The sequence below is a fragment of the Hibiscus syriacus genome, unplaced genomic scaffold (assembly GCF_006381635.1).
Source record: "Hibiscus syriacus cultivar Baekdansim isolate YM2019G1 unplaced genomic scaffold, ASM638163v2 tig00112443_pilon, whole genome shotgun sequence".
Lineage (NCBI taxonomy): Eukaryota > Viridiplantae > Streptophyta > Magnoliopsida > Malvales > Malvaceae > Hibiscus > Hibiscus syriacus.
The window spans coordinates 930992-954757 of NW_024063332.1; the positions used below are offsets into that span (position 1 = coordinate 930992).

Consider the following 23766-nt stretch of genomic DNA (forward strand, 5'->3'; position numbering starts at 1 on the left):
CGACGAAAGACAACTCTATTTGACATGAAAATTAATATGGTTTGGTTTTGAGTTGATATGACAATTGCTAATGATAGATAAAAAATAACTTTTAATTTTGATTTAGATTTAAGGAGATTAATTTTTTTTCGATGAATAAAAATAAAAAATATATAAACATAAAATGAGTAGTGCAATGTTCTTTTGACTAGATAATTCATTGAACAATTATAGAAATGATAGTGAAAGTAGAGCAATAACGAACATTTTAGAAGATGTATCATGTCTGTATTTCTTAATGGTAGTTAACGAAAATGGTGGTAATTAAATTAAATTAAAATTTAATAATTAAATTATAAAATTTTAAAATATAATGATTAAAATAAAAAAACTAAAAGTTTGAAGACCTTTTAAATAGTTTACTCTAAATTAAAATATTAATAAGTAGCGGAAGATTGTTGTCAAAAACAAGAACATCACTTAAACTCACGAAAAATAAAATTTGAAAAACGTGTGGACGGTGAGAAAACCTATGCTACTAATCAAAAGCTAGCACTTTCGTTTCCTCTCTGTTCCTGTATATAAATAACACATCACCCACAATTGAATCCTCAGAAAAGGGAAAAAGAAGATTCAGCAACCTGTTTCTCTCATCTTCAACCCCCCTCCCCCAAAGAAAAAAAAGTACAGAACTTTGATTAGAGAAACAGAGGATTTGAATAGGCAAAACAATGGCACTGGCAAAAGAAATGATGGGTTGTTCTTTGATCGAGAGATCATCGTTTGTTTCATCATCGAAAGTGTTTCTTAGCTGTTCTGGTAATGCGAGCTGTTTCCGACAGAGACAGAACCGGTTCCCGTTGGTCAAGCATGTCCCGTTTACTTCGGTGCATTTAAGGAAGGTTTCTCCTGTCGTTGCTGCCATTAGTGAAGATTTGATAAAGGCGGTACCGACTAAAAAGGAGAAGCCTGTTGAATTCAAGGTGAGAGCTTCCGTAACTATCAAGAACAAGAACAAGGAAGATTTTAAGGAGACTTTGGTTAAGCATTTCGATGCTTTTGCTGACGTGTTTGGAAGGAATGTCGTGTTGGAACTCATTAGCAATGAGCAAGATCCCAGTAAGTCCCTTTGTTTTTTTTTTCCCAACAATTCTGGGTTTGTTTGATTTCAGCTCTGTAATTCTGGGTTTTTGTTTGTTTGATTTTCAGAATCCAATGGTCCGAAGAAAAGCAGTGAAGCAGTGTTGAAGGATTGGTCCAAGAAAGCAAACGTTAAAGCCGAACGAGTTTATTACACAGCTGAGTTCACAGTGGACTCAGAGTTCGGGAATCCAGGTGCCATCATGGTGACAAACAAGCACCAGCAGGAGTTTTTCCTGGAAAGCATCACCATTGAAGGATTTGCATGCGGCCCTCTTCATTTCCCCTGCAATTCCTGGGTTCAATCCACCAAAAATCACTCTGCAAATCGGATTTTCTTCTCTAATCAGGTAAACGCATTGAATTTTCAAAGTATTCAAAGGTCTAAACTTTCAAGTCTAAGCTTTTGAATCTTCATCAAAGGGACTGAGTTGAACCAGTCAGAGCTTGCTAGCTGACTCTGAAATATTCAAGTTTTTATTTTCAATTCAAAACAGTTTACTTTTTCAACTAGTTTTTTCAAAGCAAATTTGACCGAGATTTTGTTTGATCAGCCTTATTTGCCGAGCGAGACACCGAATGGACTAAGAGCATTAAGAGAAAAAGAGCTAAGGGCTCTAAGGGGAAATGGCCGAGGTGTAAGAAAACTCTCGGACAGGGTTTACGACTTCGACGTGTACAATGATTTGGGAAATCCAGACCGGGGGATCGATTTTATACGGCCAACGCTCGGGGGCCACAAAATTCCGTACCCGAGACGGTGTCGCACCGGTCGGCTTCCTTCCGAAACAGGTAAATATACGTACACACACATATATATATGTATGTTTGTACATGGATACTGTTTTTACATATTGTAATGGAATGCCTAACTCCTCAGTTCTTGTTTGTAAATGGCAGACATGTCAGCAGAGAGCAGAATCGAGAAGCCATTGCCGATGTACGTGCCCAGAGACGAACAATTCGAGGAGTCGAAGCGGAACACCTTCTCCGCCGGAAGGTTTAGAGCGGTGCTACACAACTTGTTGCCGCAGTTGAAGGCCAACATTTCAGTGCATAACCGTGACATAAACTCGTTCGCCGACATCGATGATCTTTACAAAGAAGGGTTGCTCCTCAAATTGGGGTTACAGCAAGAAACCGTGAAGAAGTTGCCGAAAATGGTCACCAAATTACAGGAATTTAGTGAAGGACTACTCAAATATGAAACCCCAAAAATTGTTTCCAGTAAGTAAAATATCTGCACATTCTAAACGTGGGATCAAAAAAATATTACTTTGCTAAAAGCTAACATATGATATTCACGCGTGCAGAGGACAAGTTTGCCTGGTTGCGAGATGACGAGTTCGGCCGCCAAGCATTGGGCGGCGTCAACCCTGTCAACATCGAGCGTCTTACGTCTTTTCCACCAGTAAGCAAGCTTGATCCCGAGATCTATGGTCCCCAAGAATCTGCACTCAAAGAAGAGCACATTGTGGGACAGCTTAATGGCATGACAGTTAAACAGGTAAATCTTGTGCTAAATTTATCAAAATGCACCCTTCTTATTTTACCATATAAAGATTGTTGATTTTTATTGTGTTTGGTAATTTTGAACTCAGGCTTTGGATGAAAACAAGTTGTTCATAGTGGATTATCATGACGTTTATCTACCGTTTCTCGATCGGATCAATGCGCTTGATGGCCGGAAATCGTATGCTACTCGTACCATATTTTTCTTGACCCCAACCGGGACTCTCAAGCCGATCGCCATCGAACTAAGCCTTCCACACACCACACCACAGTCCCGAGCCAAGCGTGTTGTCACACCGCCCATCGATGCAACCACGAATTGGATTTGGCAGCTTGCAAAGGCTCATGTTTGCTCCAACGATGCCGGGGTTCACCAATTGGTTAACCACTGGTTACGTACACATGCATGCATGGAGCCATTTATATTGGCTGCACATAGGCAAATGAGCGCAATGCACCCCATCTTTAAGCTTTTAGATCCACACATGAGATATACGCTAGAGATCAATGCTTTAGCTCGACAAAGCTTGATCAATGCCGGTGGTGTTATCGAGGATTGTTTCACTCCTGGTCGCTACTGCATGGAGATTAGCGCTGCTGCTTATCAGAGCCATTGGCGCTTCGACCAGGAGAATCTACCTGCCGACCTTATCCGAAGGTACATACCGAACTTTGAGATGAAAACAAAACAAATAATTGAGCTTCAACAGGATATCTATTAGAACATTTGCACAAAATTTACTTTCCTCACACGGAATTTATGTTTTTGCAAAATAAGGCTATGAACTGAACCTAAAGAATTGTCCTTTCATTGTACAGAGGAATTGCGGTTCCTGACCCAACTCAACCACATGGTCTAAAGCTCCTGATTGAAGACTACCCTTATGCAGCGGACGGACTACTAATATGGAATGCACTCGAGAATTGGGTCCGAACCTACGTGAACCATTACTATCCGAACTCGAGCCTGATATGCAGTGACAGAGAGCTACAAAACTGGTACCACGAGTCCGTCCGCGTAGGCCATGCCGATCTCAGCAACGAGTCGTGGTGGCCCTCGTTGAAAACACCAGAGGATCTAGTGTCCATCCTCACCACCCTCATTTGGCTTGCATCAGCCCAACATGCTGCACTTAATTTTGGACAGTACCCGTACGGTGGCTACGTGCCTAACCGTCCACCTCTAATGCGGAGACTAATACCCGACGAGAACGACCCCGAGTACATTAATTTCCTCGCCGATCCACAGAAATATTTCCTATTAGCATTGCCAAGTTTATTACAAGCTACAAAGTTCATGGCCGTAGTTGACAACTTGTCGACACACTCACCCGATGAGGAGTACTTGGGGGAAAGACAACATCCATCGATTTGGTCCGGTGATGCAGAGATCATTGAGGCCTTCTACGGGTTCTCAGCTGAGATAAGACGGATAGAGAAGGAGATCGAGAAAAGGAACGCGAATCCCGGCCTCAAGAACCGGTGTGGAGCCGGGGTGTTACCGTATGAGCTTCTTGTACCGAGCTCGGACCCTGGGGTAACATGCAGGGGAGTTCCCAACAGTGTTTCAATATGATCCAAAATTGGAAATCATGGTGCCCATATTTATTTATTCTTAATTAAAATTTAGGTCTATAAATATTTTTAGGGTAAGGGGATATATATGGAATAGAACCTGTAAGCATAATTTGTGTCATATAACATTGTTAATTTTGTAATTAATGTATCAAACTCGGTTTCAGTGACCATTAAAAACCTTGTCTGCCCATTTGGAAACTCTAAAAACAGTGCAATCTTCCTTAATAGCCAACCATTCCGCAAATGCAGGGATGTCAAAATAATCCGCACTGATGAGTTTAGAACCGATCCGATTGGTCTAGTCGATATTTTATTTTGAAAATTCAGTTTTAAATTAGTTCAATTCGGACCTTTTCGGGTGGTCGGGTTTAAGTGTTAAAATCCAACATGACCCGATTTGATCCATCGTAATATTATATTATATTGTATATATTCATGGATTTTAACACGTTATAAAAATGAGTTGAATAGAAGAGAGTGAAGGGTTTAATTTTTTTTTCAGATTCAAGTGGGTAAAAAAAAAACCCACCTCATATTCCCTATTAAAATTTAAGGATCGATGATTAAAACAACACATGAAAATAAATGTCATTTAAAAAATTAGACAATCGAAACAATAATATGGAAATAAATAGATGATGAGATAGATAATTCACCCTTATTTTAAGTCTAAACCCCCTTTGACATTAACAATTTTTTAGTTGGTAAGACGATGAAATGTATGCATATGTGACGACTAGATAATTTTTTTTAATTACATTTGACTTAAGTCTTAAAATTTTAAATTATATATTCAATTAGACATGTCCAATATTTTAAGACATTTCTTTAAATTTAAATCATATATATGACTTGACTTGACGTCTTAAAATGTTAAATTATGTATTCAATTCATCAATGTAAGGTAGTTTGTAATACATTGTTAATATACTTCCTTTTTTAATTATATTATATTTTTATATATAAAATAAATATTCCTGCTTTGTACTAATTTTTTTCTTAAATTTATATATTAATTTAATAATTTTTACATTGATTTCTGTGTTGATGAACATTATTTTATCAGAACAATGACACTATCAAATATTAAATATCACAATATATTTGATTGTTGAAATCCTACAAGAACGTAATATATTAATTTTAGAATTTTTCTTCAAATTTAAATATCAATTTGAAATAAACAATTTAAATATTTGTAACTCTTAGGCCCAGCCTAAACTGTACGATCGAATATAGGTGGCCACATATCATATTCAGAGATCATTTCCAATTTCAAAATGTAATTGAAATTGATTCCAGAACAAAATATCGGAAATACATACGCATACAGACAACATTAAAAACATGTGTCACCAAAATATAATAGAGATGGACATAAGGGAATATACAGTGGTAAAAAACGGAGAACAATTGATCCTCCTGATGCCAAGTTTGGTAGTCTATTGTCGGATAGTATTTGAAAAGTTAAAAATTAAAGAATGAGCTAAAAAGTTTAATGTGTTCCTTGCAGTATATAAAAACATACATATAAGTACATTAGTAAAAATCAATTTATAAAACATGCTTTTTAAAATGTAAACACTACCCCCATCCAAACCCCAGAATGTGTAGGTTCCCTTGAACCATACACCCACATGTCTACCTGGTAAGGACCTTATACTGATAGCATAAGGGCATGCGTTAAGGACTTACTTTGTGCACAAAGCAGATGAGCATACGATAAGGTCTTACAAGTCATAGACTAAGCCTGAGGTACTTCCTGTAACACCTTAATCTAGTTCGACTCGAAGATCGATAAATTACAATGTCACACGGCACCACCAAAGTGATTAATCCAAAAATTTTCTTTTAAATCGACTGTAAAATATCACGTAAAATCTATCCCAAGTAAAATAAAATAAAAACATAATAATTCAAGGTTTAAAAATATGAGGAGCTCCCAATCATACATGATAATTACACTATGTTTAAAATCAAAATAGAGTTACATATGAATACAAAAGGGTCTACAAAAGTACATGCCCTCCAATATAAATCAAGACGTACTCTGATGCCTCGACGGTGTTGGAATGTCTAGTGATGATAATGCTCCTCGAATGACCTTCTAAGAACTTGCGCACGAAAACACATTCCAAACGTTAAGCTTACAAGCTTAGTGCCTCACTAATAAATTTACTATCTACATGCATTCACTAAATGCACATACTAGTGGCACATGTATAAAGACATGGAAATACTAATCTAACATGTTGAGGTAGACAACATGGTATGGCTGAGGGTTCTGCATCTTAGAGCTTACACACCCTTATAGCCTTTCCTAAATACCCTCAGCTATATGGGGTGAGATCTGAAACTGCATCAGAAATGTACACCCGACCAACTTACTCCATCGAGTCTTGGGGCATTTGCGTCGGGCTGGTGGCTAAAGTTCCTTGACTAGGATATCTAATTGTACAATCGTTATCTACTAGAGTGAATAAGGTGTCCTTCTTGTGTTCACAGTGTCAAACAAGGTTATTTCTATGTCATCCTAACTGTTATAGTTTCTAATTGTTATGAGTTTATTATTAATCTCACTTATAGTTTTATCTCATGGCGTTCTGGTGATGTTGGGTCCCTCAATTCTATCCCTTTAAACCCTTGGGTTTATTACCTAAAACTTTTCGTAGGTATCAATACTAACCTCTAGGTATCGATACTACTGACTTATTGAAAGTTGATAGAAAAGAGTTGGTAACGGTACTCTAGTTTGAGTATCAATACTTTTGATCTATGGTATCGATACTTTCCTTAGTATCGATACCAAATTTGGCTCGATGTTTTGAAAAAAAATACCTAAGTATCGATACCCCTTTTGGGGAGTATTGGTACTCTACCCTTGGTATCGATACCAAAATTGTATACTAGAATATGCTAAGTGAACTCGATATCGATACCATCATATGAGTATCGATACCAATTGCATGAGTATCAATACTTCTAGCCTAAAACCTTTTTTTAACACATGAAGAACAATATTGGTATCGTTCTTCCAATACCGATACGCGTGCCCAGAAATACCATGTTTTGGCACATAATAGTCTCTTCAACAATCCCAAATTTCATACTAAGGTTCCCAAATGTTATTAGAATGTTATGTATGGTAGGGGTCATAATAGGTCTATAACATGCCAGAAAACACTAATTTCTGAAATCTACCATGAACATGTTTGTTGAGTTAATCGATTGACTGAATCGGCCAAGAGGGGGGTGAATTGGCAATAAAAATTTTTGTGGAAGCTTTTGCAGAAAATTGAAAGAAATTGCACAGCGATTTAGAGTGGTTCGACTTTATCAACCAAAGTCTACGTTCACTACCTTAGCTATCCACACTAAGGATTTTCCAACAAATTCACTAATTTGTTCTTTCTTTTGAGGCCAAAGAGATAACCTTACAACTCTCTCAAGAATATACCCAATCTTGAGAACACTCTTTTCTCAAAGTGAAATACAAATTTGCAAACTTACAAGAAAAACCTCACAAGGAAAATATGTTTGCACAATTCTAGAATAAAGAAAGAACACTCAAGAATAAATACAATTGAGCACAATAAGTGTTCTTGAAAGCAAAATGAATATTGAATGAAAAATAGGCTTGAAATGCTCAAACTTGAGGTTTGATGCTTTCTCTTTGATTCTCTTTTGATTCTAATTGCTTGATGTTTCTTATTATTGATCAATGGCTTCTAAGCTTGCTTAAATACACCTTGAATCACTTCTGAACGTTGGGGATGATTAGAGAAAATAATATAGTTGTTTTAGTGTGAAAACAATTAATAAAACAGTTTGGAGCGTGGGGGGAATCGGTACCCCCTATGGGGAATCGATTCCCTAAGTGTAAAATTCAAATATTTCGACCGTTATACAAGGGGGGAATCGGTACCCCCTGGGGGGAATCGGTTCCCTCCGAGCATACTGGAATTCTCGGAGCCAAACCATTCAGGGGGGAATCGGTACCCCTTGGGGGGGGGAATCGGTTCCCTCTGAGCAATCTGTAATTTTTGGCTTTGAAATGATTCAAAATACTTTGTAAAATTATTTTGAAATTATTTTAAGATTAAAACTTAATTTTACACTTTGAGTAAGGATTAAAAATGATCTTTGAAAGATTTGGAGTAATGTTTTGATATTCGAATAATTCTATCGAATATACTTAGAAAATCATTTGGAAAATCTTAAAATTTATTTAACTTAATTTTTTATATCGAAATATCAAAATGTTTTCAAAAATCTCCCCCTTTTTGATATAGCAAAACATTTTAGTAATTTTAAGATTTTGAAATCAAGTTTTGAAATTACTCCCCCTTACTTTAACACTAACACTTCTCCCATTTATCATTTAAAGCACATTTAACTTCTCCCCCTTTTGTTAAATCAAAAAGACATTTTAAAGAATTTAAACAAGGTTTTGAAATCATTTAGCCAATTGATTATATATAATATAAGCTGCTAAGATCACAAGCAAGAGAAACGTTAGCCATTAGTTTCATAATCAATATTCATAATTAATGTGAAATGGAAAAATTGGTCATATATCTAATCATGAAGTAAATGATGCAATAATGAATAAATTTAATCACACCAAATAGATAATTTCTAACCATTCATAAATCCAAACAAATTCAATAGTCAATCAATCCACAAATTCAAACATTCCAAAATATTCAAAATGTTAAAACAATAAGTTTAGAGTTCAAAGCAAAACATAGAATCACATATCAGGATCAGGAGGAGGAAAAAGAGCTCGCATAGCGGCCATTTCGTGAGTGAGGTCATTAATACGCGCGTTGGTTGCTTCATTGTTTGCACGCATCTCCCGAAGAATTTCTAATTGTTGAGCTCCCATTGTGGATAAGTGGGACTCTATAGAAGAAAAGCGTGAATCCATGGTAGCGTATCGGAAATCGAATGTCTCCATAAAGGATTGGAAATATGGAGGCATTTGATGCGTTTCTTGTGCTTTCTCTTCGGGCTGCTCCTCGGGCTGCTCAGGCTCATCTTTGACTTCATCGATGTCTCGCATTAATTTCTCAAGCTCGAGATCTTCGTTAGCTTCGGGTGGAGCTTGTGAAGAACTAGCTCCCGGAGTATTTGCAGAAGATTGAACCCATTCACCGTTTCCTTATCCATAATCCATCCCGCTTTCGTTAAGGAAAGAATGTTAATTTGTTTCTTAAGGGAAAAAACGCATCTAGACTGACTCTAAGCCCAGCTTTGGAAAACAGATTACTCAAAATGCAACCGTAAACAAGAGATGAACAGTGTTTCTTGTTAGGAACAAGATTTACGGTTTCAACAATTTCAGCAAAAATAATCTGAGGTAGGTTAATTTTAATATTGTTTTCGAAACAATGTAACCACAAAAGATCTAAGGCTCTAAGAGTAGAATAACGACCTCCGGATGGTCGAAACCACCAAGAAATCATTAGATGAAGAAAACGTTCATGAAGGTCTAAGACACTTGCACTATCCCTTCTTTTATAACGAGATCCTAAAACCTATTTTTCATTTGAAATACCATCATTATCTAGTCCGAATATTGGCTATGTAAGCCGAGTCAATATATAAGAATTTTCCTAGGAGGTAGGAACCAATTCCTATGGTTTCGGTTTCAGTTTGGTTTTTAACACAAATAGTATTAGAATAGAAAATACGAACAAGTTGATGGTAAACGATGGGTTAAAGGTCAAAGAGTTTATCAAATTTCCACTCTTGTAAAAGAGGAAGATATTTAAAATTGATAGCTAACATATCTTGACGAGAAGGAATACGTTCTTCCCGGATTTTTAAGAGTTGAAATATTGATAATACCAAAAACGATGATTTCTAGGACCAGGATGATTGAAACACGAATTTTGGATAGTCAAGTTAGGATCAATGGGATTAGGATTAGAAATTGGAATATTAGGAGGATTTGGAGGTGGATTTGGTTGACGGTGTGAGCGATTAGATGATGACCTAGCACGTTTAGGATTGGACATGGTTTAGGAAATCAGAATATAATTGATAACCTGCAATTTAGAAAACACATGTATGCAATTCAATCAATCCAAAACTCAATTAGTCCTCAATATTTCAAGATTCTCTAAATCAATCCTAATGGGAAAAGTTTATGAAAAACTTTTGAAAAATATGGTTTTGAGAAACAATATATGTATAGTTTTCATAACAACAACATAATTTAATCAAAACACAATAATTTGAAAATTAACATTTTTTTTAATTTCGAAAATTTAAAAAATTTGGAAAATTCTTGTGTTTTTTATGAAATTGGTTGTAATATCTAGTTTCTAATCACTAAACAATCAATGCCCGATCTAAAGTTCATCCTAGAACTAATTAAAACAAGTCCTATGTTCAAAATCAATAAAATAGGGAGTTTAGAAAATTTTACCTTAAAAGATGAGATTGAGTGGATTTTGATGTTGTTTGCATGATTTTAATGATGTTTGCAAGTTTAGGAGATGATATTTGAAGTGAATTCTGATTAAAATCGATGATTTGAGGCAAGAATGAAGATAGGGAGAGAGTTGAGAGGGAACGACAGAAGAGAGAAAAAGGTTTTGAACAAAAATAAGGGTTTGCCTGTGTTTAACCAGAACCCCAGGGGGGTATCGATTCCCCTGTGGGGGGAATCGGTTCCCCTTCAAAGGGGGAATCGGTTCCCTCAAGGGGGGATCGATTCCCTCTACACCAAAATGCTAAAATCCGATTTTAAACACCCAAAATGCTAAATTAATTTCCTCTAGTGGTATTGGCAATTCATATATTGAAAATTAATCATGTTCAAACAATTCAATTAATCTTTAAACGATATTTGAACATAAAATTAATTTTTCATCAAGAATCATAAACTCCCCCTAACTAATAGCAATGAATCAAAAATTACTATTATAAGCAATTTTCATTTATTATTAAAAGTGCTAAAATTATTTTAAACACTCAGTGAAGATAGGTTGTCAAACCTAATTCTCTCCTATGTGTCCAAAATCGTTCCTTGTCTAAAGGTTTTGTAAAGATATCCTCTAATTGGTGCAAAGTATCAACAAATTCTAGAACTACATCTTCCTTAGTGACATGGTCTCTAATGAAGTGATGTCTTATTTCAATGTGCTTAGTTTTAGAGTGTTGGATGGGATTTTTAGTGAGACAAATAGCACTAGTATTGTCACACTTGATAGGAATGGTACCTACTTCAATTCCATAATCAAAAGGTTGTTATTTCATCCATAAAACTTCTGCACAGTAACTATCAGCTGAAATGTATTCGGCTTCAGTGGTAGATAATGCAACACAATTTTGTTTCTTTGAAAACCAAGAAATTAGCATATTTCCAAGGAATTGGCAAGTACCAGAGGTGCTTTTCATATCTAATTTGCATCCTCCATAATCCGCATCAGAAAAAGCATGCAAGCTAAATCTAGAGTCTCTAGGATACCAAAGTCCTAAACTAGTAGTGTCTTAAGGTATTAAAATTCTCTTAACAGCTAGTAAATGTGATTCCTTAGGACATGATTGAAATCTAGCACATAAGCAAACACTAAACATAATATCCGGTCTACTTGCAGTTAGATAAAGTAGAGATCCAATCATTGACCTATATAATTTAACATCTATACATTTACCTCCTTCATCTAAGTCAAGCTTTGTTGAAGAGCTCATTGGAGTGTCATGAGGTTTCCCATTTTCCAGTCCAAACTTCTTGAGCATATCTTTGACGTACTTAGCTTGATTGATGAAGATGCAATCTTTTCTTTGCTTGATTTGGAGTCCCAAGAAAAATGAGAGCTCCCCCATCATGCTCATCTCAAACTCACTTTGCATTAGCTTGGAAAATTCTTGGCAAAGAACATCATTTGTAGAACCAAATATTATATCATCAACATAAATTTGAACTACTAAAAATTTTACCTTTATGCTTCAAAAATAATGTAGTGTCAACCTTCCCTTTGAAAAAACCTTTTTCAATTAAAAAATTTGACAATCTTTCATACCAAGATCTAGGAGCTTACTTTAAACCATAAAGAGCTTTTGTCAATTTTAAAACATGATCCGGAAAATTTGAATCTTCAAAACCTGGAGGTTGTTCCACATACACTTCTTCTTTTATAAAACCATTTAAAAATGCACTTTTAACATCCATTTGATATAATTTAAATTCATTGAAACATGCAAATGCTAATAACATTCTAATTGCTTCCATCCTAGCTATGAGAGCGTATGTTTCATCATAGTCTATGCCCTCTTCTTGATTATACCCTTGAGCAACAAGTCTAGCCTTGTTTCTCACTATATTACCACTCTCATCAAGCTTATTCCTAAATACCCATCTAGTACCTATAGTAGATTTATTACTAGGCCTTTCAACTAATGTCCATACTTTACTTCTCTCAAATTGATTTAACTCTTCTTGCATAGCCATAATCCAATGTTCATCATTTAATGCTTCTTTAATATTCTTAGGCTCTATGCATGAGATAAATACAACATAATTACAAATATTTCTAAGAGAAGATCGAGTTGTTACCCCTTTGGATGGATCACCTATAATTTCACCTTCCTTGACATAGTTGTACTCTCTTGGATAAGATACTTCCCTTTCTTCAATGGTTGGATTCTCAAGAGGATCATGAGTTTCCTCATTTTTCGTTTCTTCCTTTGATGATGGTTCTCCAACGTCATGTCTAACGTCATTTGTATTTATAACACCTACATCATCATTCACACAAGAATCATTCCTTGGAAGGGGATTATCATCGAAAACAACATGTATAGACTCTTCTACAACTAAAGTTCTTTTATTAAATACACGATAGGCTTTAGAATTTAAGGAATAACCCAGAAAAATTCCTTCATCACTTTTAGCATCAAATTTGCCAAGGTTTTCTTTACCGTTGTTTAAAACAAAACATTTACATCCAGAAGGATGAAAATAACTAATGTTAGTCTTTTTATTTTTGAAAATTTCATATGGAGTTTTCTTTAAAATTGGCCTAATCATTACTCGATTTACAACATAACAAGCGGTATTTGTGGCTTCCGCCCAAAAATATTTTGGTAAATTATTTTCACAAAGCATGGTTCTAGCCATTTCTTCTAAAGTTCAATTTTTCCTCTCAACAAATCCATTTTGTTGAGGGTTCTAGGTGCTGAAAAATTATGGCTAATACCGTTAGAGTTACAAAATTCAGTAAATCCAAGATTTTCAAATTCAGTTCCAACTCCTAACACTAGTTATAGAGTAACCTTTTTCATTTTGGATTACTTTTGAAAAAGTGATGAATTGTTCTAATGCTTCATCTTTAGTACTTAAAAATAGAACCCAAGTATATCTAGAATAGTCATCTACCAAGACAAATGCATATTGTTTTCCACCCAAGCTAGTAGTTCTAGTTGGCCCAAAAAGATCTAAATGGATCAATTGTAAAACTCTACTAGTTGATACATCATTAATGGATTTAAAAGAAACTCGCTTTTGTTTTCCTTTAGCACAAGCATCACAGATTTTATCATTATCAAATTTAAGCTTAGGCAACCCTCTTACTAGGTCTCCTTGAATTAACCGTTGCAAAACACTCATACTAGCATGTCCTAGTGTCCTATGCCATAACCAACTATCATGTTCATCCTTAGCAACTAGGCATAAATTAGTCATATCAAAAGAATCTAAATGCACCATGTATATGTTTCCTATTCTATGACCAACAAGCATAATTCGATTAGATGCAATGTCAATGACTTTACAACCATTAATTTCAAATAAGACATTGAATCCTTTATCGCATAATTGACTAATACTCAATAGATTATGCTTTAATCCATTCACATATAAAACATTTTTAATTTGTATGGAAGAGGTATTACCTATTGTACCAATACCTTCAATGTGACCTTTTGAATTATCTCCAAAAGTCACTTCTCCTCCATTTTTGGCGTTAAGCTCAATGAACCGGCTTTTGTCTCCGGTCATGTGTCTTAAGCATCCACTATCAAGGTACCATGAATTTGAATTTGTTTCCCGTGCCTTGCAGCAATGCTCCTTTCCCTACAAACATAGATTAATTTTTGATTTTTGGTACCCAAATTCTTTTGTGTCCATATTCATTAGTTTCCAAAATCCTAGTCCCCTTAGGTATCCATTTGTGTAGGATATTTGTATCTTTAGTAGTAATGAGTTTCTTTAGGAACCCACATACTTGTAACGATTTTTCTATTAGAGGTTCTTTGGGGACCTCTATGATTGTAGTTTCTAAAACTTTTCCTAACAAAGTTGGATTTTGAATTTCCACCTTTTTCAAAATGTTTTGTTCCAACTTTATCAAAAGAAGTTTTAAGATCATCATTGATCTTTCAAAGTAAATTTTGCAAATCTAAATTTTTCTTTTCAAACTCTTCTAGTTTGATTTACAAATCTTTGATTTTACTTTCAAGATCGTTGTTGGTTTTGGATATGAGTTTGTTTTCATTTTTCAATTTTGAAACATCATTTTTATATTTTAAAAATAATTTCTCATAATCCTAAGCCAACCCATTATATTCCTCTAATAACTCATCATAGGATAAATCACCTTAGAATCTTCCCCAAATGCCATCAAGCACAAGTTAGGTACTTCTCATTCCTCTTCATCGGAACTTTCTTCATTGCTCCATGTAGCCACATGAGCCCTGTGCTTATTTTTGATTGACCCTTTTTCTTCAATTGTGGGCAATCATATTTGACATGCCCTGGCTTTTTGCATTCGTAGCAAATGATTGGGTCCTTCTCTTTCGGTTCATTTTTGAGGCCTTCATTTCGTTTGAATTTTCTTCCTCGATATGGTCTCATCATTTTTCTGAACCGTTTGGAAAACAATGCCATTTCCTCGTCATCGTCATTCGAATCACTCTCATCTTTTGTGGATTTGAGAGCAACTCCAATGTTTTTCTTTTCTCCTTCTCCTTTGGGGTCTCGTCAATCTTTCGAGGTCCACCTCATCTTCAAGCATCATTTCATGAGTGAGGAGTGACCCAATTAGCTCTTCAAGAGCTAAGGACGTTAAGTCCTTAGACTCGATGATTGCCGTCTTCTTTGATTGCCACGATTTTGGGTCGGAGTAGACTAACTTCCTCACAAGCTTTTCATTTGAAATGATCTCTCCATATGATTTAAGACCATTGACAATCGTTGAAAATCTATCCGTATTCATCTGGTCCAAGAGCACAAAAAATAATATGGATGGCTTTGGAGTTGAGTTGGAACATTCTTGTCTCTCCTTCACTCCACAACCTTGAATGAGTGAGAGGTTTGATGTATCATTCTTCTACAACATTCCATGCTCCCATGTCACTTTCTTGAATGAAGTACATCATTCTATTCTTCCAATAGGCATAGTTAGCTCCATTGAAGAAAGGAGGCTTGTTGACGGGCATCGAATCGAGACCGGAGTCGAAGTTTGAAGCGGAGGCCATTGATGACTTTGATTATCGATATAACTCTTCCCGAATCGACTCAAGAGGCGATTAAACCTTCAAATGAGTTAGGCTCTGATGCCAATTGTTGAGTTAATCGATTGACTGAATCGGCCAAGAGGGGGGTGAATTGGCAATAAAAAATTTTGTGGAAGCTTTTGCAGAAAATTGAAAGAAATTGCACCGCGATTTAGAGTGGTTCGACTTTATCAACCAAAGTCTACGTCCACTACCTTAGCTATCAACACTAAGGATTTTCCAACAAATTCACTAATTTGTTCTTTCTTTTGAGGCCAAAGAGATAACCTTACAACTCCCTCAAGAATATACCCCAATTCTTAAGAACACTCTTTTCTCAAAGAGAAATACAAATTTGCATACTTACAAGAAAAACCTCACAAGAAAATATGTTTGCACAATTCTAGAACAAAGAAAGAACACTCAAGAATAAATAAATTGAGCACAATAAGTGTTCTTGAAAGAAAAATGAATATTGAATGAAAAATAGGCTTGAAATGCTCAAACTTGAGGTTTGATGCTTTCTCTTTGATTCTAATTGCTTGATGTTTCTTATTATTGATCAATGGCTTCTAAGCTTGCTTAAATACACCTTGAATCACTTTTGAACGTTGGGGATGATTAGGAAAATAATATAGCCGTTTTATTCTGAAAACAATTAATAAAACTGTTTGGAGCGTGGGGGGAATCGGTACCCCCTATGGGGAATCGGTTCCCTAAGTGTAAAATTCAAATATTTCGACCGTTATACAAGGGGGGAATCGGTTCCCTCCGAGCATACTGGAATTCTCGGAGCTAAACCATTCAGGGGGAATCGGTACCCCTTGGGGGGGAATCGATTCCCTCTGAGCAATCTGGAATTTTGGCTTTGAAATGGTTCGAAATACTTTGTAAAATTATTTTGAAATTGTTTTAAGATTAAAACTTAATTTCACACTTTGAGTAAGGATTAAAAATGATCTTTGAAAGATTTGGAGTAATGTTTTGATATTCGAATAATTCTATCGAATATACTTAGAAAATCATTTGGAAAATCTTAAAATTCATTTAACTTAATTTGTTATATCGAAATATCAAAATGTTTTCAACAATGTTTTATAACTCATGCAAGCCATCAAAACTCACTTAGTGATCTACAAGTGGTAAAGTTGAGTTAGGAGTGAGTTACCTTGAATGTTTGGACTGCTAGAAACACCAAAGTTCAACCAAGCACTAGTTTCTCATTTTCTCTAGCCTTGAAACTTTCTCAAACTTCTCTCACTATATAAGAATCAACCACAAGTGTTACTAGTTTGATTTAAAGGTGAAGAAGGGTTTAAAAACACTTCTACGACTGGAGTTCCTAAAAAACGAGCTGCTTTAATGTGAGATTCCAAACCCCCACTATAACCCATGAATGATCACTATCACAAAAACTTGTATTTGAAGGCTAGAATCAAAGATCTAGGAGTGGTGATTTCATTTCTTACCTTATCTAAATCGAAATAGAATGGTAAACCAACAAAGCTTCCATCTTTGCTCAAGCTTCTAAGAGAATAAGATGAAGTCTGAAGGAATAAGAAAATGAAAAAGAAGAGTTGAGGAAAAGAGGAATGACAATGTGATATCATCATTCATTAAAATGATTAAGCTTTTGAAAATAAAAAAGGTATAATTACTCCCTTGGTCTCTCTAGTTTTGATCACAACCTAAAAACACTCTTTTTCACATGTTAGGGCAAACCCAAGCCCAGAATCAAGGTTAACTTGGTCTAAGTCCTCATACAATGCTAATGGATTTATCTAAACCTACTTGGGTTAACTCGAAACTACTAACCTGAGATTCGGGGTGTTACAACTCTCCCCTTATAAATAGAAATTTTATCTTCAAAATTTACTTGAATAGAAGAGGAGTGTACTAAATCTGCACGTCCTCTTCAGTTTCCCAAGTCGCTTCCTCGATGCCATGGTTCCTTTGCAACACCTTCTCTAATGGAATCCTCTTGTTCCTTAGTTTCTTTACATTTCTCGCTATAATTCTGATAAGTTCCTTCTTAATAGGTCATGTTTTGGATCACCTCAATTTGCTCTAGAGGTATGACATGAGAATGATCAAAATAATATATTCTGAGCATGGATACATAGAACACATTGTGGATATGCATCAACTCTGGTGATAAGTCCAATCGGTACGCCATTGGTCCAACTCTATCTAATATATTGTAAAGTCCTATGAAACATAAGGTCAAGTTTCATTTGCCCAAACGAAGTACTTTCTTTCATGAGGAAACCTTGAGGAACACTTTGTCCCCCACTAGAAACTCTACATCCTTACATTTTAAATTTGCATAGGATCTTTGTCTATATGAAGCTTTCCTCAACCAAATCTAAACCAATTATACTTTTTTTTTCGGTTTCTCTGATCAAGTATGGACCTAAAATCTTACCTTCACTAAGCTCTATCCAACATAGTGGAGTTCTACACTTGCACCCACACAAAGCCTCAAATGGAACCATTTGAATGCTCGATTGGAAATTGTTGTTGTGTGCAAACTCCACTAATGGTAGGTGATCCTTCTAACTACCCTCGAGATCTATGATAGTGCATATAAGGATATCCTCTAAAATCTGAATTAAACGTTATGACTGACTTTCTGTCTGAGGGTGGAAAGTGATACTGAAGTTTAGTTAGTGCGTAAGGATTCATGAAAGACTTTCTAAAATCAGGAAGGTAATCGAAGATCTCTATTGAAAATGGTAGAAGTTGGTACTCCATGTAACCTCGCTATCTCATGAATATATAACTAAGTTAGTCTCTCTAAGTATAATCCATCCTAGTTGGGAGGAAATGGGTTGATTTGGTCAAACGATCTACTATGACCCAAACTTCATTGTGTCTTTATCTGGTCATGGGTAGCCCAATCAAGAAGTCCATGGTTACTTGTCTCATTTCTATTGACGAATCTGGATAGGCTGAAGTAATCTTGAGGGAAATTGGTATTCCACTTTAACTTGATGACATACTAAGCACCTAGTGAAAAACTGTGACACTTATTTTTTATGCTCGACCACTAATACAACTGTTGAAGTTCCTGTTACATCTGGTTAGTACCTAGATGAATTAAGAGTGGACTGTAATGTGCCTTAAGAAAGATATTGTCATGTAACTGAGTGTCTTTGGGCATGCATAACCGACCCATGAAATATAATACACTACCCTCATATAACTCAAAGCCTGATGCTTCGCCTTGGAGAGCTTGTTCAACTCGAGCCTTTAATCGATCATCTGAACTTGCAGTCTCTTGGTCTCTCATACTAACTCAAGCTCAACTCGTAACTCGGCTAACAAACCACCTTCATTAGACAAACTCAACCATGCTATAAGGGCTCACAACTCTGACATTGACTTCCCGCTCAAGGCGTTTGCTACAATGTTTGCCTTATCTGGATGGTGGTCTATCACACAATCGTAGTCTTAAGTAAAATTGACCCATCTATATTGTCTCAAGTTCAACTTCTTCTGCATTAGTAGATACTTAATACTATTGTGATTTATAAAGATGTAACATTTCTCACTAAAAATGTAGTGTTACCAAAAAGGTATTGTTGCCAATTCTTCAAGGCAAACACGACTGCTGTCAGCTCAATGTCGTGGGTGGGATAATTGCACTCATGAGTTATAAGCTAGAAAGATGTATAACCTACGACCTTACCTTCCTACATTAAGACACATCCTAGACCATTCAATGAAGCATCACTAAAAATTGTGAAGTTCTTACCCGACTTCGATTGAGTCAAAAACTGGGGCCTAAGTTAATATAGTCTTCAACTGCTCAAAACTTTTCTATCGCTTTTCATCCCACACAATGGGAACTCCCTTATGATGTAATTTGCTCAACGAGGTAACTATCATCAAGAAGCCTTAGAAAAATCAATGGTAGTACACAACTAAACCTAGAAAATCATGCATCTCTAACACATTCTTAGGTGGCTCCTACTGAACTATAACCTAAATCTTTTGAGTGTCGACTCAGATGTCGTTTACCGATATGACATAACCCAAAAATGAAATCTCTGGAAACTAAAACTCAAACTTCCCAAACTTGGCATACAATTTTCGGTCTTGAAGTGTTTGAAGGATGATACAAATATGCTAGTTATGCTCCCCCTCTAATTACAAGTACACAAGGATATCGTCTATGAACACCATTATGAACTGATGTAGGTAGGGGTGAAAGACTCAGTTTATCAAGTACATGAATGTCGATGGGGCGTTGGTGAGTCCAAACGGTATTACCAAAAATTCATAATGATCGTACCTTGTTTTGAAACTTGTCTTTGCCATATCGGTATCATTCACCTTTAAATGATAATAGCCTAATCGCAAGTCGATCTTGGAGAACACACGCGTTCCTCTTAACTAATTGAAGAGGTTTTCTATCCTAGAAAGTGGGTAATGATTCTCGATGGTTAACTTGTTCAATTATCTATAGTCGATGTACAGCCTCATCGACTCATCCTTCTTCTTGACAAACAAGAATGATGCTTCCAATAGAGAGATGCTCGGTCGGATGAAGCCATTCTCTAACAACTTTAGAATATGATCCTTTAACTCCTTCAATTTTTTTGGTGCCATGCGGTAGGGAGCAATAGATACTGAAGCTCAACCCGACATTACTCAATGCCAAACTCTAGTTCATGATTGAGTGGTAAACCCGATAACTCATTTGGAACAAATTGGAGAAATTTCTCACAACTGAGATATCCTTGAGTGTTGGAACTAAAATTCAGATATCAACCACATGAGCCAAGAAGGCCTCACATCTACGTTCAAAAATCCTCTGGCTTTTATAGTTGATATAATCCTTGACTGGAGCGATTTCTCGCTAGTCATCACTAACTTGGTACCATCATCTGTTCTGAGCTTGATCTATTTGGCTTTACACTTTAAACTGACGCTGTGCTTGGTTAACCGATTCATACCCAAGATCATGTCAAACTCCTAGAAGGGTAACTCCATTAAGTTCGATAGAAATGTCATACTTGAAATTTCTACTGGGAATTATCGGTGAATCTTATTTACTATAACATCTAGACGTAGAGGGACTGATACTCAAACTCCTACCTCTAAGTCTTTTTTTGATATTTTTATCTCTTGAACTAGGTCGGAGAATATGTAAAATTCAGTGGAATCGGGTTTTATCAATATAGTAACTGGAATTGAAAATACTATGAAAGTACATGATATCACATGGGTTGCATTGCACTCGTGTGGTCTCTCATCGCGTACTATCTGGAGGCTACCCTAACTTTACATCAACTACTGATCTGGTTGTCCCTCTACTCTACTGCCCAGATATAATACTACCACATCTCTATTGCCCTTGGCCTCTCTGTATAGATGATGCTAATCTCTAGGTTGACATTAGAATCACTCCCTGAACCCCTAGATAATCTCGGACAAAGTGCTCTAAGGAGTCGCATATGAAGCAACCCCTAGATCCCTGCTGGCTGTTCCTGGGTATCTCCTCCCATACTGAGCACAAATAGGGTAAGTTAAGACTCTTGTTAAATCATTGACATTAGCTCTAAAGACTAATGTTAGAGGTCTCCTCTAGACTTGGATATACTCCATCGATCCAAACTTTACTCAGTCATCCTTAATTATACTGTTAGGGGTCTTCAAGAACCCTAACTATCTTTGGTTATCTTGGCTAGAGTCTGTGATGGTCTAGCCAGCTCGATGAATCTTTTAGACTATCATACGATCTCATTGGATTGGTCGACCCTCCTAATCAAGACTCTCTAAACTGCCTTCTCCTGATGGGATAACTCAGTAAAGACCCTAAGAAGGTTGACTACAAGGTACGACAAACTTTTGAGGTGTAGGCCCTCTCTAAACCTATGACAGCAGTACTTTTCTATCGAGACCAAATATGGCGCATACCTACTCAGTCTGAGAAACTTTCGCTCATACTCCATCACAGAGCGATCCCCTGAGCTAAATACAAGAACTGCTCCATCAAATCATCAGTATGGGTATCTCTATGTATTTTTTTCTAAACTCTGATAAAAATATCTCCCATGATGGCCTCTTTGGCTCTAATACTATTTCTATTGTCTCACACCAGTCAATGAGGTCACCCTTAAGCATGGCAGTGATGCACTTGAGCTTACCTTTAGAGGTAAGGTATAATTGTTTGAGGGTTTAAAGAGGCTATATGAGCCACTAGTCTGCTGCTATAATGTCGTCATCCCCTGAACCATAGAACTCGGCAGTCTTATATATATTGAGCCTCTATTGGGGATTCCTAGTACACTACAGCGGGCTGGGCTAGAGGTATGACCCTCACGATCTACCTAAAAGATGAGGTGAGGTCCCTAAAGAAGGTTGCCTTATCAACCCTCGTGTCTATTAGTACTTGTTGCGTGTTGTGAGTACTATAAAATTATATGCAAATAATGTGCAAGTATACACAATCGCTCAAGTAATACAATGACGAGTGAGTATTGTCTCCACAGGGATTGGGTGAAATTACAAAAGTCCAACCAAAGCTAAGCACTAATCTATCTATGTATAGTTAGTCTTAATATATACAAATGTCAAGGAAAATGAAAAGTGTATAAAGGTGGATATGGAGTGATGGTGTAGTGAATGGAAATGCATTGGCAAGAACAATGTTTAGTATTGAAAATGGTATAATGTCAAGGCAATAAGAAATGGTAAAAACAGTAACTAAATAGCAAATAAAATTATAAGAAGATAATCCTCACACGACAAGCTTCCAATGGAATGAATTATAGGGATTAATTTAAGGATGCTAAATTTATTTCTCAGAGGCAGATTTATGTTATCTAATATTTGCTTACTCGACAGGATTTTCCTAAAGTGTTCCGCTATCTCTAGTCAAAGGAACCTAACAGAATAGGATACCAATGCATTTGCTCTCACTCAATGAAGCTGGCAGCCTACACTATTGATAAAAACACCCTTTTTAGTCGTTGAAATCCTCCTAGTCTCTCTCGAGTACTAAGGAATTAGAATATAGTATTCCTAGGCCGGTTCAAAGCCCCTTAAAAACACTATAGCCCATTACTTATGAGGATCTTGTCTTGTGTTTCTCTCGAATACTACAAGTATTTTTAGCTTAGGTTTCTCTCGAACACCTAAGCTTCATCTAAGAAATGAACACTCTCATGCCTCTTACAAGCTTAGACGATGAAGCATTAATAAGCAAAGCAAGCAAATAACCAAGATAAACATAAATATACCATTAAAAATAAAGTTTAAACAACCATTAAAACAAACCACCACCAAATAAGTTAGTTCATGGTGGGGTTCGAAATATCCACAAAATAAATCATGAAAATATTTGTTCCAACAACCCAAGAATAATATAAAAATAACACAAAAGGGAAGTGAGAAGAAGCCTTTGACGCGCGCTACCGGAGGTCTCTCGGCCACCACGAACCACGTTAGCTCACTAGCTCCTCTCGGCGCTTAGCTCGCCACTCCTTAAAGATTTATCAATGGAGGAAAACCCAAGGAAGAAGGGAAAAAGAAGAATAAAAATCTGATTTTTCTGCTTTAAGCGTGTGTCTCTTGTCATATATCCTTCTCTCCCTTGAGGTGTTATATATAATAAAAAATATCTAGGGGTAATGATTAGATTGTTGGGTGTAAAATACCCCTCATACCCCTAGAATCACACCACAAGATTGAACCTTATCCTCCAGGTGGCAGTGGTCCTCTGGCAGGTGGTTACAACAATCATTTCACGTGCAGCGCCAACTGTCCTCGTATAGCTGTATCTTTTTGTCGTTTTCTACGCCGGAAATGCCAAGGAATTTCAATCTGCTTCATCAACGTGTTATGCCACGACATTACTTCCCAAAGAGTCCTTTTGTCTGCTACTCCCTGCCCACCACAAACAACTGCACCTTCCTCTCATACAACACCATTAAGAAATAAAACAACACTACCACCACAAATGCAACTACATGATCCTAAAATGACTAGAATGGGCTTTTAAGCAAACAATAACTTAAGTGAAAAAGGCCTTAAAAGTAG

General features: G+C 36.3%; 1 protein-coding gene across 2 annotated transcripts; it reads left to right on the plus strand.

Annotated features, from left to right (window-relative positions):
• The first annotated feature begins 629 nt into the window (after window positions 1–629).
• Window positions 630–4275, plus strand: LOC120179709 (linoleate 13S-lipoxygenase 3-1, chloroplastic-like). 2 transcript variants are annotated; one of them, XM_039185237.1, is made up of 7 exons: window positions 630–1098; window positions 1189–1469; window positions 1674–1911; window positions 2020–2346; window positions 2433–2626; window positions 2721–3289; window positions 3451–4275. In XM_039185237.1, the coding sequence occupies exons 1-7, from the start codon at window positions 711–713 to the stop codon at window positions 4205–4207; spliced, it is 2754 nt and encodes a 917-aa protein (XP_039041168.1). In that variant the 5' UTR covers window positions 630–710; the 3' UTR covers window positions 4208–4275. The 2 variants fall into 2 exon arrangements, with proteins under 2 accessions (XP_039041168.1, XP_039041169.1); XM_039185238.1 differs by having other exon boundaries at window positions 1692–1911.
• Window positions 4276–23766: the final 19491 nt, after the last annotated feature.